This window comes from Periplaneta americana, chromosome 4 (genome assembly GCF_040183065.1).
Source record: "Periplaneta americana isolate PAMFEO1 chromosome 4, P.americana_PAMFEO1_priV1, whole genome shotgun sequence".
NCBI classification, from domain to species: Eukaryota; Metazoa; Arthropoda; class Insecta; order Blattodea; family Blattidae; genus Periplaneta; species Periplaneta americana.
The window spans coordinates 59987698-60006488 of record NC_091120.1 but is presented as its reverse complement, the minus strand read 5'-3'; the positions used below and the strand labels follow the sequence as shown (position 1 = coordinate 60006488).

Below are 18791 nucleotides of genomic sequence, written 5' to 3'. Positions count from 1 at the left end.
GCTTTTTCAAAGGCAAACGATGCTGTAAATATAAGAGAAAGTAACGTAAGCTGTAATATTTGTCAGTACCTAAATGTTATCAGTTTAAATTAAAAAGAGTCCGAGGTACGAGGCGTAAAATTACTCAGCAATTCTGCTTGAGTTGGTTAAGGGAAAACGTTAAAAATGCTCATAAATTTAAACTCTCTATGAAGTTTAGATCGAAATTTTTACAAATGGATTTGAACAAATAAATATATAATTATTAATAGCATTGATTAATATGCACTGCGAAATGTTTTTTAGTTGGTTACTTATGTCAACTATCTACTAGATTATTTAACGTCGATGGAATTAGTGATAGCGAGATAGTATTTGGCGACATGAGGCCGAGGATCCGACATAGATTACCTGACATTCACCTTGCGGTTGGGGAAAACCTCGGAAAAACCCAACCAAGTAATCCGTCCAAGCAGGCGCAGAATGTTAAATTACAACAGAAACAAATAATAGGCGGTATACTGAAGGATTATAAAATATTCAATCATTGTGGCTGTGCTACAGCGTATTCACTTCCCAACCAAGCTGTGTGTGGTTCGATTCCCGGCGTAAGCATTGGAAGAGATTTATTTTCCATCCACGGGGCTGGGTGTTTGTCCATTGTCACGTGCTGTACTGTGCTGTTTCAGCGTGACCCTGTGTCGTGCTGACCACATGCCCTAAGAGGCTCTGCAATGTAAGCATGCCAAGTGTAGATTCCTCTACACCACATAACAATGTAAGTCGATAGGAAAGGAGGAGATTAAACAGAACAATAAAGAATTATAAAATAAAATAACACTTCGGGCAGTAGATTTCGGATAATTATAATCCGAACACGTTCGAATCCCAGTCACTTCGGAACGAAGTTCTACTGTATGTAGAGAGAGAGGTAGATGAAAAGATAGATAGACATAGATAGACAGGACAGGACAGGATAGGACAGGACCAGATAGACAGACAGACAGACAGAGACAGATAGATAGATATAGATATAGATAGATACATAGATAGCTACATAGATATGTAGATAGATGAATGGATGGATAAGATAGACAAACAGACAGACATAGACAGACAGACAGACAGACAGACAGACAGATAGATAGATAGATAGATAGATAGATAGATAGATAGATAGATAGATAGATAGATAGATAGATAGATAGATAGATAGATAGATAGATAGATAGATAGATAGATAGATAGATATAGACAGACAGACAGACAGATAGATAGATAGATAGATAGATAGATAGATAGATAGATAGATAGATAGATAGATAGATAGATAGATAGATAGATAGATAGATAGATAGACAGATAGACAGACAGATAGACAGATAGATAGACAGATATATATATATATATATATATATATATATATATATAGATAGATAGATAGATAGATAGATAGATAGATAGATAGATAGATAGAGTCCACACCTGTGGAGTAACGGTCAGCGTGTCTGGCCGCGAAACCAGGTGGCCCGGGTTCGAATCCCGGTCGGGGCAAGTTACCTGGTTGAGGTTTTTTCCGGGGTTTTCCCTCAACCCAATACGAGAAAATGCTGGGTAACTTTCGGTGCTGGAGCCCGGACTCATTTCACCGGCATTATCACCTTCATTTCATTCAGACGCTAAATAACCTAGATGTTGATACAGCGTCGTAAAATAACCCAATAAAATAAAAAATAGATAGATAGATAGATAGATAGATAGATAGATAGATAGATAGATAGATAGATAGATAGATAGATAGATAGATAGATAGATAGATAGATAGATAGATAGATAGATAGATACAGAAATATATAGACAGACAGACAGACAGGCAGGCAGGCAGATAGACGAAGGATGGACAGACAGACGTACACACATAGATATGTGAGAAGAGGCTGCTGGTATGGTCAATTTGAGAAAAGAAGTTTGAATATGAATCCATTTGTATCTTTCATTATAAATTCGACGCAATTGTGTAAATAAGTGAAGCTACTATTCATTTTGCTCTCCTAAAATATTTATTTTGAGGTTAGTGAAAGTGTTAAGCTGTTTGCAATTTTTTGGGTAATTTTTTGGTATTTAAACAAAAAATTTAATTCTCCTATTTGTTATCTGAAGTTATTACATATACAGGATGTATCTAAATTGGTGTCAAATATTTCGGGGACGTGTTCCTAACATCAAAACGATTAAAAAAGTTAATAAGAACATGGGTCTGAAAACCATTCGTTAGGGAGTTATTAAAGATTTGTCCGTTCATTGACCGCTGATTGTTTGATGGTTTTTTTGTTTGTTTGTATTTTGTAGAGGAAAGAAATCAGAAGAAAATGTATTCTGTGAGTGAACAGAACGAAATGATTTGCATCATTTAATTGATGATGTGCTTCTGGACGTCATCCAACGAATGTGTTTTAACACGATGCTGCTCCAGCTCATTTCAGTCTGATAGTTCGTAATTTTTTAATGATCGATTTCCCCAAAGATGTATTGGTCGAAGGGGATTCATTGTATGGCCTGCTCGATCGCCTGATTTGATTCCAATGGATTTCTTCGTCTGGGGACATTAAAGTCCCTGGTTTATGCGACTCCTGTACTTAATGTTGATATTCTGAGAGCGTATCCAAACTGGATTTCACGAAATACGAAACACTCCAGAAATTTTCAACAGAGTACGCCAGAGGATGTTACGCAGGTTTAGGGGACACATCGAAGCAGAAGGAAGCCACTTCGAGCAATTTTGTCTTGTAACTTTGAAATAAATTATTTTGAGACCAATGTTTATATGAACTTTTTGTAATGTTTTGGTGTTAGGAACATGACACCAATTTAGATACACCCTGTATATGTATACTGGTAGGCCTATAGTATAACATCTCAGTATCATATGAACATGCATGCATTACTGAATCCGCAATAAGAATTAAATTGAGGGAGATTTGCTGGAAAAAGTTTCTTTGATCGTAAAATCTAAACCCTCATCTCTTATATCGCCTCTTGAGGCAACAGAACAATAAAACTGAGCCAATTGCCTGAAATGCTTAACCGGAGATCTTTATTCTTCTTGCTCTTCGTATGAAAATTTCTTGCCTGAGGCAGAGGTCGAGAGTAGGAATAAGAGACTCGCACAAGTTACAAGGGATAAAGGCAGTCGGCAGTAACTTTATACCGGATATTCAAAACCTTTCCTCAAGATGTGCGACACTCAAGAAACTTTGCCATACGAATAAAGGAGCAGGGAAAAATATATTACAGAGAAGCGGAAACCAGGCTGTGGTCCTAAGAATTCCTCAGGCAATACAAGATTCAACAATTTTTATAACATTCTTTTGTGGACAAGTTAGTCATTGCACAGATACAGAATCCACGAAAGAATGAAGGATTTTTAGAATACCATCTGAGTGTGTATTCTGCTACTGTGGAATTCTCTTAATAAATTCTATGTATGTGAATCAATTCTGACTAAAATTGCATACCCAGAGTGATTAAATAAAGCTTTTGGGTAGTTTCTTCGGAATCTTGGTGATACTGGACTACTGATTTTTTAACCGCCCTGCAATATTCTCTTCCTTTCTATGTGATGCTTATTAGGTTACGTCCATTCTTTGCAACGGAGTGTGATACATTGGAGTTCACAGCCCCAATTCCCCTTGCAAGGACGCACGTTCGCGCACATTTCAATTGCTGTTCCTTATCATCATCCACATTTGATATGAGATTTGATTTGAGGTGACTTCATTTCGGAATCATAGAGAGATGATCGGCATTTGTGTATCTTTAGTGGGTGCGCACGTGTAGGAGCGAAAAGTAAGTGTACACTTCGGTGAGTGACGTAACCTACTATCTGTCGTTAGATACTTATGCCCAGTTTCTAGTGCATGAGATAGCGATCCTTTCCACTGACTGAGAAATAAATAAATAAATAAATAAATAAATAAATAAATAAACAAACAAATAAATAAACAAATAAATAAATAAACAAACAAACAAACAAACAAACAAACAAACAAACAAACAAATAAATAAATAAATAAGTAAATAAATAAATAAATAAATAAAAAATACAGAAATAAATAAAGAAATAAAGACATAAATAAATAAATAAATAAATAAATAAATAAATAAACAAATAAATAAATAAACAAATAAATAAATAAACAAATAAACAAACAAATAAACAAACAAACAAACAAAGAAACAAATAAATAAATAAATAAATAAGTAAATAAATAAATAAGTAAATAAATAAATAAAGAAAGAAATACAGAAATAAATAAAGAAATAAAGACATAAATAAATAAATAAATAAATAGATAAACAAATAAATAAATAAACAAATAAATGAATAAAGAAATAAATAAATAAACAAATAAATAAATAAACAAATAAACAAATAAACAAACAAATAAATAAATAACTTAATAAATAAGTAAATAAATAAATAAATAAATAAATTAATGACTTAATAAATAAATAAATTAATTAATAAATAAATCAATCAACATTCCCATCATTCCTACGTGGAACATAGGGCTCTCAGAAAGCTTCTCCTTCTGACTCTATTCCTGGCCAACTCCTTGATATCGCTCCATGTCTTCCCCATCGTTTTTGCTTCTGTGAGAACAGTTCGTTTCCAGGTTATCTTGGATCTGTCAATTCCTCTGTTGCCCTGCGGATTCCAATCCAATGCCTTCCAGGCGGGGTCATCTTCAGGTCAGCGAAGTGTATGTCCCAGCCATCCCCACTTCCTATGCCAAATTTCAAGTTCAACTGGCTTTTGTTTAAATTTTAACCATAGGTTTTCGTTGGATATCTGGACCGGCCAGAGTATTTTTAACGTTTCTCAAACATCTATTAATAAAAACTTGTAGTTGATTGATAATAGTGTTGGTTATTTTCCACATTTCACAGCCATATAAAAGCACAGATTTGACATTTGTGTTAAAAATTCTCAGTTTAGTGTTTATTGCATAGGTAGCACTCTTCCCATAGGCTTTAGCAGCCCAAAGGCATATCTTGCCTTCTTTATTCTTACTCTCACATCGCTATCTGTACCACCATACTGGGAGACGACCGACCGACTCAGTATCTGATTTGTCCGCCCTTCAGAGAAATTCTGCAAACAACTGTAGACAGTTTAACGTGACAGGCAATCCTTACCACACACGGGCAGCATTTCTTTGTGAATATTCTTTGCTGTCAGATCTTTTTCTCAGAAAAATCTCACAACGGAGCACTTCTAAACAATGGTACACTCGTGGAGAGGTGCCGCCACCTTGCAGCTGCTGTTTCTTTGTTTCACTTGTGTCGCTTGCGGGCATACCGATCACCTTCGCTCCTGGATACTACTACCATCTATCGGTGATGGATTCAGACTCATCATTAAAACATTTAGATTCGTAGGCCTACATCGATGTGTAACTTACTGACTCGCGTGTGTAATATATCCTGGTCTATAGGTTGTGTGACGTATAGCCTATACTCGTAACTCTAAATCTAAATCCGAATAACTTACAATATAATTCGGTTTTTAGAGCTCTTTCACTGCGAAATGTTTGAAGCATACTGGCATTAAGTTATATTTTATAAAGTTTTATTTTCTATTTTGTCCGCCAAACACTTCTGCAGCCTCATAATGCGTTTAAGATTTTTCATTATTGAAACAGTTTTCAATGTTAATTTTCCACCGCTATAATTTTTAAAATTATTTTTATTCACTTCGCTATTCTGTATGTAATTATGTAGACATTAAAATATGCATAGATATGTAAACATTCTATCCTAGTGTCCATCATTCTCAATGTCTCAATTATTCGTGCAGTAATTTATGGATATAATAACCTTAGCTCTTTTGTTACAGCTAACGGTAATGACCATTAGGCTTACTTCATTATAAAAAATTCAGGAGAAATTCTAATGATGTACTGCATACAATTAGAACATTCCTGTTAGAGGAGATTTAAACTTTAGAAAATCCAGCAACCCCACGAAGCATTCTCTGGCCTGTCCTTGTGTCCAATATTGATGGCACTGAAGAGAAATACGCGGTCGCGAGAGATTGGATGCTCCGAGCCTTGCATTTACAGTCTCATCTGCAATCAATATTTTGGTGACGTGCTGCCAGTTAATGGTCTTCTGACAATCAACACCAACTTCTCCCGTTTCGTTTCGCTTCTGTTTGCGTTGTGCAGCGTATTAAATTCAGACCTAATGCGATAGGATTAGTGAATCAGTGTCAACTAGACTGGTACTATTTGCGAAATAGGAAATATTAAGTAACTGTAAATTAAATCGTATATAAAATAACATTGAATTCACAGCTAAACGAAAAGCTGTGAGAGAAATAGTAATAAAGTGAAGAAAGATCTTTTGATGTCTCTAGCAGCATGTAACATTGATAAGATAAAATAAGCTATGATAAAAATAAGATAAGATAAGATAAGATTTAATCAAGTACATGGATAAGAAATACTGTCCAATGATACATAAAAAGATTACAAAAACAATTACAAAATCAGTGGCTGGAATCTTACATTTTACAGTGAGAAATTCATTTACAGTGTTATAAGTTTTGTTTTTAGCTATATAGAAATTATTTTACAAAATATGTTTGAAGGTAATTCTTTTACAGTTTGAGGAAGACCATTAAAGAATTTAAGTTGTAAATATTTATGACTTTGCTGTATTACTTAACCTGAACTATGATGTATTTATGTCATGCTTATTTCTAGTACCTACCATAATGATGACACAGAGAGCGTTAAAATTCTTGTTTATTTTCCCTGACTTGAATCACATCATGATAAATGAACCAGGAAGGCAATGTCATAATTTGTAAAGAAATAAAAGTATCTCTACAAGAATACCTTTTGTGCGAGATCGTCCGTATTTGCTTGCTTTCCGCACAAAACCAATACGCAGTAAGTGTGAAATACCACATTCAGTATTCCCAACGTAACACACATAACAATTTCCCTATTCTTACCGCTTAAGCGTCATATTCATTTTACTGCTTCAGGCTTTTAACATATTATTTTTAAAGACGTTCAATATAGTAATAATTATAAATTGGAAACTTACCACTGCAATTTCACCTAAATTGCACTGTTAATTATTGTTTTTAAATATTTGCAAAAATTAAGTAAACTCTACAACACCACAAAAGTTACTGCATTTGTAATGAAAGTAACATTAAGGAAGCCGTGAAAAAATCAACGAGACCGGAAAAATTAAACTTGCCGATGTTATTACTGCAATATGTTATATAAATAATATTGTTAAAATATTAAAATGAAAAATAAATGATTACATAACCTTACCGTTTGTTTTAAGTTCGCATGGGGGGAAAAAAAGACAGACGTATATCACGGCCTGCTGCAGTATAGTAAACACAGAAAACATTTTATAGGAACAATGTTGAAGATAGATATATTTGTTTTCCAAAGTTGCCGTCATTGAACAGAAACCAAGATGGAGATTTCATTGCAACTAATTAGAAATTCCTCTTTCAGGTATGTAATAAACGATCTTCGCACAAAATATTGTACGATACATGAGCGGTATGTTTGTTTTCATGTTCTCAGAAATTAAAAAAGCTCAACTACGTTTCGCTTTTTCAATCTTTTCCTCGAACATGAAAACGTCAACATACCGCTCTTGTAACGCATATTACTATCGGAAGGTCTTTGAATATACCTTATAGTTTTATTTTGTCAAATAAAAGTTTTCTTCGCAGAAGATGAATTTCCCCAAAGTCTGATATTATACGCGTAGGCTTAGTAAAAAAGCATATATGCAGTTATATATTATATATTTATATTGTTATAATGTACCGAAGTACATATGATATTTCCATGCAGATATTCTGCGTCATCATACGATGAAAGAGTAATGGAACGGAGAAAAATTCTCTCCGGCGCCGGGATTTGAACCCGGGTTTTCAGCTCTACGTGCTGACGCTTCATCCACTAAGCCACACCGGATTCCACCCTGGCGCCGGAAGAATCGTCTCAGTTTTAAGTTCCAACTCTTGGGTTCCCTCTAGTGGCCGCCCTCTGCACTACGTCATAGTTATCTATGAACCTAGGACCGAAGTCCACACATGTGCTGAAGTGCACTCGTAATGAGTGACTAGTTGGCCGGGATCCGACGGAATAAGCGCCGTCTTAAATCACGAAGTGATTTACGCATATCATATATATTATAATAATGTACCGAAGTACATATGATATTTCCATGCAGATATTCTGCGTCATCATACGATAAAAGAGTAATGGAACAGAGAAAAATTCTCTCCGGCGCCGGGATTTGAACCCGGGTTTTCAGCTCTACGTGCTGAATACGTGGATAAAGCGTCAGCACGTAGAGCTGAAAACCCGGGTTCAAATCCCGGCGCCGGAGAGAATTTTTCTCCGTTCCATTACTCTTTCATCATATATGCAGTTAGTAATATATCCTGAATAACAGTAGTTCTTTGTTTTATCTAGAAAAATCAATCTAAATAATATGTAACAAATATCAACATGCTGTCAAAAAATCAGAAAATTGGAATTTATGAAACAGTTATATTACCGGTTGTTCTGTATGGTTGTGAAACTTGGACTCTCACTTTGAGAGAGGAACAGATATTAAGGGTATTTGAGAATAAGGTTCTTAGGAAAATATTTGGGGCTATGAGGGATGAAGTTACAGGAGAATGGAGAAAGTTACACAACACAGAACTGCACGCATTGTTTTCTTCACCTGACATAATTAGGAACATTAAATTCAGACGTCTGAGATGGGCGGGGCATATAGGACGTATGGACGAACCCAGAAATGCGTATAGAGTGTTAGTTGGGAGGCCGAGACGTAGATGGGAGGATAATATTTAAATGTATTTGAGGGAGGTGGGATATCATGATAGGGACCGATGGCGGATTTATGTGAGGGCGGCAATGAATCTTCGGGTTCCTTAAAAGCCATTTGTAAAGTAAATAAGTAAAGTATATTAACATGTTTTTCCCAAATAGTTTACTATCTAAGTTAGACCCAGTAATTTAACTTGTCCAGATGTATCAGCATTATTAAAACTAATGGCAGAATTTAAGGAAAAAAGTTGTTTTCAGTTTTACTCATATTTATTGGAAGATATTTCAACCAGAAACATTAGAACTTACTTCGGCAGTTTCAACCTATATTTTTAGCCACAAATGGTTCTGTCAGTGACAAAGAAAGTCGTATCATCAACATTTAAAATCAAGGTACAGGGTAAATTTATATGCAAATCATTGACAAAAATTGTAAGTAAGAAAGGGCCATAAGGAGTAGAAGTAGAAAATTATATGTGGGCTACAATGAAAGAAATAGGATATTATGACTGTTGGACATTTCAGTTATACTCATGTTTATTACAAGATAACTCAACCAGAATCATAAGAACTTACTTCGGCAATTTCAACCTGTATTTTTAACCACAACTGAATCTTTCTCAGTGACGAAGAAAGTCGTGTTATCAAATGTTTTTTATTTAGAAACGTAAACAAATTAAATAAAGAATTAATTTATTGATAACTATACTATATGGAACATTTAAGAATTGCATGTAAGTATAAAAATTAGGGACAACTTCGTTTGAACCTGAGATCTCTTGGCCTGCAGTACAATCAATACCACTGATCTACGCTACTGTCTGCATCTAATGTGATAATAGTACATTATGCAACGAGCCTATAATGGTAGTAATTAAGACACAAGTATGATTGTTTATGAAACGAGCGCAAGCGAGTTTCATAATTTTCATACGAGCATCTTAATTACCATTATAGGCAAGTTTCATGCGACGTTTTATGCTCGACCATATTTCTAACTTGAAATTATTTAAAATTAGGTCTTCTTATGGTTATGTGCGAACTGACCTGAATTGTGAGATGTGCGCAGACGCGAAAGTATTGATTTTTTCCGAGGCCGAATGTCATTGACCTTGGCAGAGAATAAGATGAAGATTACTCTGATATAACCTGGAAATTGATTTAGAATTGAAAAACGAGATGACAAATTGAATTTATTTGAATATTATTTACAATTAACGCTAATTATTATAGTAACAGAACATAACCTTCTGCGACAGTATTGGATTTCCTGCCTCCGTGACTTTTCGCTAATTGTCTTTCAATTGCATATCCGAGAATAATCGATATAACGGTACAAAGCTGACTTGTCATTGGCTGAACACCTGAACTTTAATGAGTAGGTGTACTTTAATGACATGCATTAAAGGACTGCTACCAGGTGTATAATTACTACAGTTCGGCATGGTCGAGCATAAATGTATTAGAATAAATGCGGAATAGAGTAGTGGAGAAGTCGGGGATATTATCTCTTTACCAATACGGACGAACGACTGTTTAAATACAGTGTAAGACGCATATGTTAAAAATGATTTTATTTTGTTCGTAGGGTTTGCTCCAATCGTCCTGTGCTCTCGTTTTGCAAACGTAGCTAAAATAAAATTCCATTTTTAACATTTGTATCGTAATTAACTATTTTGCAGGATCACAATACTTTTTCTTTATAATTATTTAAATGAGAACGTAAGAGAAGACTGCACGAATAAGCCGCAAACCAAATAATCCACGCACGAATAATCTGGAGTTTATTATATATTTTTCTCTATTTTTTTTATCAAAACTTATTCTGATCCTGTGGCCATTTAAGGAACAATAGTTCGATCTCACTCTCATAAAAGAGGAAGAAGAATGAAAATGGTTTTAGTTATGGGCAGGCAAACTGGGATCCATACAGTCTTCCGCTTACTCTTCTTATCTGAAATTGATCTTTAAAAATGTATTCTTCAAGGAAATATGGCTTCGTGTCGTTATCTGTACGCTGAATATAAAGAAGTTATTGTGTATGCGGGATTTTGAAAGCAACTCGAAAGCAAATATTCGTGACTCGAATGTTGTAACCTGCGATTCACAGGGCTCGGAATATTGTCCTACATGTCTACATGTCGTCTGGCATTTTTATTTTTCGCAAACGCTGAGTGTCATATGCGTAGGGACACTTTCTACCATTATCAAGGAATTCCAGCGAGTTCGCGTGTCTAGCATGAGAATGCGCACGTGACAAGTGAATCGCAGAATTCCGGTTAGAAATTAACATTATAGTCCAGTTGCCCCTCAATAATACTGCCCGTTGGTCCATTCCTTCCTTCTACGAGGACTGAGAAACATTAGGTATTCAGAACCAGAGAGGTTTCTTCCTCATCATGCTGTCAGCATATCTTCATATAACACACAACAAAGTACAAGCATATACTCAAGTATGGGAGAAAGATTTATTATTAATATTTCTCACTAACTTTCGAACTCGGGTCTGCAGCTTTATAGTTAACAGTAAATCAGTGTAGAAGATGGAATTTTGTACAACAAAATTATTACACTTGGTGTATATTTTCTAGTTCTGTCGATCGATCAAAATATTTAATCGATTAACTATCTGAATTCAATCGATCGATTAATCGAGTTTTAATCGAGTTGAAAAATGTTTTAATATACTGTAATACAAATTATTGTTAAATTTAACTTGTGTTCTGTGATAAGCATGCAAGTATTAAATGTTGTATATATGTATATATTGTATCGTTATATTACAAAACAACTATTTTAATTACTTACTAACATATAATTATTATGAAGCTTATAATTTATTGTGTCAATTTCTCCGGGAATTTTTGAGACAAACATAAATAACAAAAAGTATGAAGACTCGCCTAGTTAATACTGCTTCATCCATTATTTTAAACATGTGAGTGAATTCATATGCTCCGAATTAAGTGCTGCTCTACGTTTAGTAACAATGTTTCCTGCATCACTAAACACGAAAAAAACTTTTTTTTCTGTCAAGAACTTCTCCACGATCGCTCAATTTAAATCCAAACGTTTCACCGAGTTTACCTCTCAAATTCTGATATGACATAATGGAGTTTACACCTTTCACAAGCCACAGAAAACTGATTTCCTTTTTCTTTATCAAACTAAACACATAACCTTCATATACAAACTCAGTACAGAAACTCCATCTGCAAAAGTACAGCGGTCGAAAAGAAGACTGGCCCCTATTGTAATGGAATTACCAGATTTTAGAAAAAGAAGAAGATAGTTACGCTCACTTGCACACAGTGTAGACATGCCTATTTTATAAGGAATGAGGGGGACGAATCCCAGAAAAGTATGTATTTCATATGCTGGGAAGATGAGCTGACAACAAGGTGGAAGGTTTCTTGGAAAATCATAAAACTTAATAAGGGTTTCGCATTGTGTTTCAACTTTCAATAGAGGTTGACCAGGTCACTGTCCTCATATCTCCATCTCTTTCTGAAGTGTTTGTGCAAAGATTTTTCCTATGATACCTGGTTTACAGTTAGAATATAACAGTATTATTGTAAGCAATTTCCGAGAGAGAAATATTGTCGGAATTTTTAGTATGAGTTTGTATTAACAAAACAATAATTAATATCAACTACAACCGATTAATTTTAATCGACTAGATTATTCGATTAATATTTTTGATCGATTAATCTTACAACATAAATTGATCGATTCCACAACACTAATATTTTCACATTTAATTTCAGTAACTAAAAAAAAAAAAGAAGTTCTCATAGTGCGACAAAATAAAAATTGCCGTGGCAATGAAGATTACGACAATTAGGGCTGCGGCAAAATGATGATTGCGAAAAAAATAAAATTGCTACAAAAATAAAGACTGTGACTATTGTATTATGACTGTAACGGCAATAATACTGTGGCAAAAATTATAGGTGATAATTACAACGACGAATATTATGTAATGTTTAAAATGACGAATATGCTAGCACAGTGTATATTACAGTGTGTATATATATATATATATATATATATATATATATATATATATTACTGATCTGTTATGAATATGATTTTGGTGATGAATGAAGCCTGTGATATTCAGGGATGTTGTGGCCCGAATTTCCTTGCATTTGCCTTACTGTTGAGGGAAAACCTCAACCAGGAAGTTCAATCCGACCGGGAATCGAACCGGAGTCCTCTTTGTAAGACACCAGAATGCTGACCCCTACACCACAGAGGTGGTCAGGGGAATCTTCTACGGACATCTGGAAAAAGAACTAAGGAAGAGACTAGTGAAGTGACTTGTGTGGAGTGTGGCATTGTATGGGCAGAAACATGGACATCACAGCGAAGTGAAGAGAAGCGACTAGAAACATTAGAAATTTGGTTATGCATAAGAATGGAGTGTGTAAAGTGGACAGACGGAATAAGAAATGAAGCTGTGTTAGACAGAGTGGGCGAAGAAAGCATCACGCTGAAACTGATTAGGAATTGGTTGGGTCACTGACTGAGAAGAAATTGCCTACTGAAGGATGCATTGGAAGGAATTGTGAACGAGAGAAGAGTTCGGGGCAGAAGAAAGAATAAAATGATGATGATGATGATGATGATGATGATAATAATAATAATAATAATAATAATAATAATAATAATAATAAAATAATACGTGGCGCTACAGCCCACGAAGGGCCAAGACCGATCAGCCGGCTGCTGGCCTCACGCCCACTGCCGAAGCAGAGGTTGACGATCATCCAAACAGAATACAGGTATCGTGTGATTAGCACGATGAGCCCCCCAGCCGTTATAGCTGGTTTGCGTAACCGGATTTCGCTACCTATCGTAGCTCCCCAAGTGCATCACGATGCTGGGTGGGCACCGGTCCCATACACTGGCCGAAATTTCATGAGAAAATTTCTTCCTCCATGAGAACTCGGACCAGCGCGCATTAACGCGAGTCCCAGGCAGGATGCCTTAGACCACGACGCCACGGCGCGGGACGGTATAAGACGATAGACGGCATTAAGATATAATATGGCTCATATTCGGCGACTAAGAGGAGGTCAGAAAATCGGAAAGATTGAATAATGCTGGGTTTGCAGTGAAAGATGTGCCCTTGGACAGAAAACTATGAATAAATGGTGATGTTTAAATAATTATAACTTAGCGACTTTTTTTAAAGTCCATTAGCGACAAGATTAAAATGTTCTTCATTGGTAACATAGTAATTTAACGATTTTTCACTGTTGCTTAACTACTTTGTCACAAACTCGACTGGCAACGTAGGTTAGCTATAAGAAGTATAACAATTACGACAGTGGCGGCTCCTGCATATTTCTTAAGAGGAGGAAAGAAGTTAACAGCGCAAAATGACACATTCTTGAGAGAAACATGCTACGAATTAGCCTACATGCATACATGTAAGACCAGGTAGTGTTGGGGTTGGCCTTCCTCCCTTTTGTATAGCAATAATCTGTTTTTGTAAACTGAATTTCCTAAATTGTCCAAAATATAATATGTTTTCACTTCCATTCATTGTGGAATATGGCACAAATTAACAATTACAAGGAAATTCATAACCTCGCAGCATTTTTCATGCACACTACAGCATCACACGTGTTGGAAGAGACCGGAACCGTTTTACGGAAATAAGAATGAGAAATAATCTGTCAGGAAAGCGAGATAACTGTACCCACTTACGGGGTCTGTGTTGTCACATGTACATTTTACAAGTTCAGTATCACATGCTTTTGAAGAATATCAGTTCTTGTAAAGTCATACTACCATTATTGTTCAAAGCTGCCGGTGGTTGATTAATTTTTTTATGTTAAAATAATGAAGTTTGCAAAGATATTTGTGCAAAACTGACAACTTGGCTGTTGCCCTGTCTAGTAGACAATGAATGGAAGTGAATTTCAGGGGCCAAAAAGATCTGCGTTACTAATGTAGAACTACTTCCTCTTTGTTTTATATAAATCCAACTTCAACTTTCAGATATCCTCGAAAGTTTCAAACCATGAATAGTAGCTTTTATAAAGTGAAATAAATAATATATTTTGATGTATAATTAAAAAAAATATATATATATATATATGGTGTCTTCCATAGCTTTGCGTTAAAACTGTCTTTATTGTGTCTCCTCCTAGATGTGTTATAGTCTGGTTGAATGCAGCATCGTTAGATGACAGCGGTAGCGAGCTTGCTGCAAGACCAGTCGGTTTCTATTTCCCGCCCATGCGCTGATTCAGAGGAGGATCTCCTCCCTATCCGTTCATTTACTTGTTTTAAAAGTCTGCTTCTTTCTCTGGCCGCTAGCGCGCTGTTGTCTATGTGTATTAACTGCAGTAAAGGAGGAATGGATTGACATTCCTCCACACAAACAATCTCGCATCCTTCTCACAGTTTTCTAGCAGGACATGAGTGCGCGTCGTTAAAAACTCGATCAACCGAGGTTTTGTTATAGCTGTGAACTTAAAAATTATCGGATCTTCCTCGAATTTCAAGGCATATATTTCATTTGGTATTTACTTTCAAAAGAATAAAAATGTGAGGAGGACGTTCCTCCCTTCCCTACCCCGAGGAACCGCCACTGAATTACGACTGTGACAACAACAATAAATAAGAAGACAAATATAACAACTGCGATGTACGTACATTGTATAGTGCAAACTATGATGAAGCAACTACGGCAATGACGATGACGATGGATACGGTCAGATCCAGCACTGCGGCGTGACGACGTAATTCGCCAACCGCTTCCTTCGCAAGCAGTCTCTCTTGACCACTGCATCAGCACTATGAAGATCGGTCCGATTTGTGGTCTCGTTACGTCACACAGACAAATGGGAGGATGATGGCGTGAAAGAGACCATGTTGGCTTCCTACTTCCTATCTCGGCTATTCAAATCGTCGTGCTATTCACTGTATATAATTGTGAGCCTTGTTTATACAGCGTTGTTAATTAAACTAAGGAGCAAGCAGGAAGTCCAGCATAACGGGGTCCAAAGTAAACAGAGACAATAACTGGAGTTAGGAACTCGACTAACAATGAACGAAACGACCGGATCCGGAATATGTCGTCATCACATGGAATGCTCCCTAATTTCCTTCATATGCGTACACCATGTGTTCAAGACACTTGTATTGTTTAGTGGACATAGATCCTACGTCTGTATTATCACGCAGAGAAGAAATTACTTATGTTGTACTACCACAGTGTAGTATATACAGTCACGAAGCTTGAGTTTTGAGAGTGCTAGGAACAATTGACAGTGCCGGTACTATTTCGTATTGTCTGTAATGAGGCGATATTAGCGATCCTAGTGGTTAGCAACTATCTATGGATGCATATTTACTACGTATTGAGCTTCGTGACTGTATACTAGGCTGTGTACTACTCTGCGTGCTATACCTCAGAACAGTGGTTCCCTAACTTTTTTAGGCGCGACCCACTTTTAGGAGAAACTTTTGTATGCGACCTCCAGTAATTACCGAACTTAACCCCATTCGAAAAATAAAAATCCCTGTAAATTGAAAACAAGGATTACTTTACTAAAAATGAGTGGATACCACCCTAAGATCCACCAAAATGTCGGCTTGCGTAGCGTAGTCGGTAATAGATATGGGTAAAAAAAGTTGGAATAGTTATTTGAAACTGTTTCACAATAGAAACTGTTTCGTATCGAAACAGTTTCGTGAAATAACCTTTTGCAACTGTTCCAAAGAATGTTACACTACTCCACTGATCACTTCAATATTCCACATGGTTCCAAGATAAACAGTTCAATTTCAAAAGAGCTTCCCTGTTCTTTGCTGTCTTCAAAGACCACGTGTAGTGCTATCATCGACCTCTAATCGAAAATAGATATAATATCGAAGTTCCACACGGCCTTCGTGCAACAGTAGCCTATGTAGGACTGCAAAATTTAATTGTACGAATCAAATTCCCTAATAAATTTGATATTCATTATTAGCTGCCCATTGATGGAGAATACTCTCATGGTGCCCAAATATAGTGTTAATTATTAATATACCGCGAAAAATATTATCGGCTAATGTCTTATCGTTATTAAACTCTCCTAGGGTTATATAAGTTATTTTTACTAAAATCGATTTATTTTAAATTGTAGTTATTTACTGTACTCTTTAACAGTAACCTATAAAAATGACTTTCGTCGTTATAATACACTGAACAGCTGATTTAAAGACGATTCAAGGGCTTTGAAAAATGTTCCTGAAGCAGACGAGAAGTAGAAACAGTTGGAACACTTGGAACAGTTGGTACTGATGTTGTAAACATATTCTTATGAAACTGTTTCCTTGAAACTTATTTTGGAACAGCTTCGTTCATGAAAAAGTTACATTAGAAACTGTTTCTTAAAAAGAACAGTTTATTCCATCTCTAGTCGGTATAGCGCTGGCCTTCTGTGCTCGAAATATCAATTATAGGATACTATCAACAACGGCCTATCTACCTACACAAATGAGTGACTCTGAGTTAATTAAGACAGTTAATAAACCAACGGCGAAGATTATTTTTATACTACCAATCTTAGAGCCTACTACCTTAGCTGTAGTTCTTGAGTGTTCTAGTAATGATCAGTTTACCTGGTAACCGTCGTACGTCCAAGAGGCCCACTTCATGTTACAGCTCTGAACGTCGAAGGGGAAGTACTCCACGTTGATGTCGCAGGAACTACGGAAGATTCCGTGACTCAGCCACACGACCTCCCCATTGTTCGTCACAATGACGTTTGTGTTAATCACAGCCGAGTTGTACTGAGAGTCCGCACTGCAAACAAACCAAAGAGAAATTGCAGGCTTATTGCACCGAGCTCGTTTACACTGCACTCACACTGTATTTTAATATGGTAGTATTTATCAAGGACTTCAGCTACACAGAAGATGATATGTCTATACATTCTAAAATAAAAACTGTTTAATCGCGGGAAAATATAGGGATTAAATTATTAAAAATACAGTGAATTTTCCAAATCCAATTATTGATTTCATTCAACAAAAACACTGGAATGGAATGGGCACGCGGAAAGGATGACAGATGAGAAAGAGAATCACGGAATGGATACCACCTGGACGAGGGAAAAGTGAAAGAACACTTGACACATCAATAAAGAGAATTCGTACATCAATGACGGACAGTAACACAGAAGCAAAATTTGCGACTATTGTGCGATTATGACGTCATCGAGATCATTTTTAATGGTATAGGCCTACTATTGTTTTTTAAATATCACCTAAAAGAGCAGATTTTTAATGTAATATTTTACTTGTTTTGTACAGAAGTACCATGATTATAATTGAAGTGGTGAGATCAATAACCATTCAAGTCCATTTTTGATCATTCATTTTTTGCAAATTTGAAATTAAATTTTGGGTGTTTCCACAAGTGCTACGACTTTAAAAGTTGGTATACTACTTTGTCTTGATCTCTAAAACAATCAGAAATATTACGTGCAAAAATAATAATTAGATAAGAAATAAAAAGAAGCTTTTTGGATTTTTCTCGAAACTTGAAAATGGACTTGAATGGTTATTGATTTCTCCGCTTCAATTACTATAAGGATTTCATTCATAATTTTTTTTCTCCATTTTCCTGTAACTTCATTTTAGCCCCAAATATTTTCCTAAGCACCTTATTCTCGAACACCCTTAACCTCTGTTCCTCTCTCAAAGTGAGAGTCCAAGTTTCACAACAATACAGAACGGCCGATAATATAACTGTTCTATAAATTTTAAATTTCAGTTTTTTTTTGGAAGCAGACTAGATAACAAAAGCTTCTCAACCGAATAATAACAGGCATTTCCCATATTTATTCTGCGTTTAATTTCCTCTCAAGTGTCATTTATATTTGTTAGTGTTGCTCGAAGATATTTGAATTTTTCCAC

At 35.7% G+C, this 18791-nt stretch overlaps 1 protein-coding gene across 5 annotated transcripts in view; it reads right to left on the bottom strand.

The window, feature by feature from the left end:
• LOC138697829 (neuronal acetylcholine receptor subunit alpha-10-like) overlaps positions 1 to 18791 on the bottom strand; it is a 562189-nt gene that overhangs the window by 61913 nt on the left and 481485 nt on the right. For all 5 annotated transcript variants that reach the window (XR_011331620.1, XM_069823382.1, XM_069823380.1 and 2 more), the window contains one exon: positions 17493 to 17676. Coding sequence is in view for 4 of the 5 variants with exons in the window: in XM_069823382.1 (XP_069679483.1) it covers positions 17493 to 17676 (184 nt within the window). In the remaining variant the exon portion in view is untranslated. The remainder of the gene's footprint in view (positions 1 to 17492; positions 17677 to 18791) is intronic.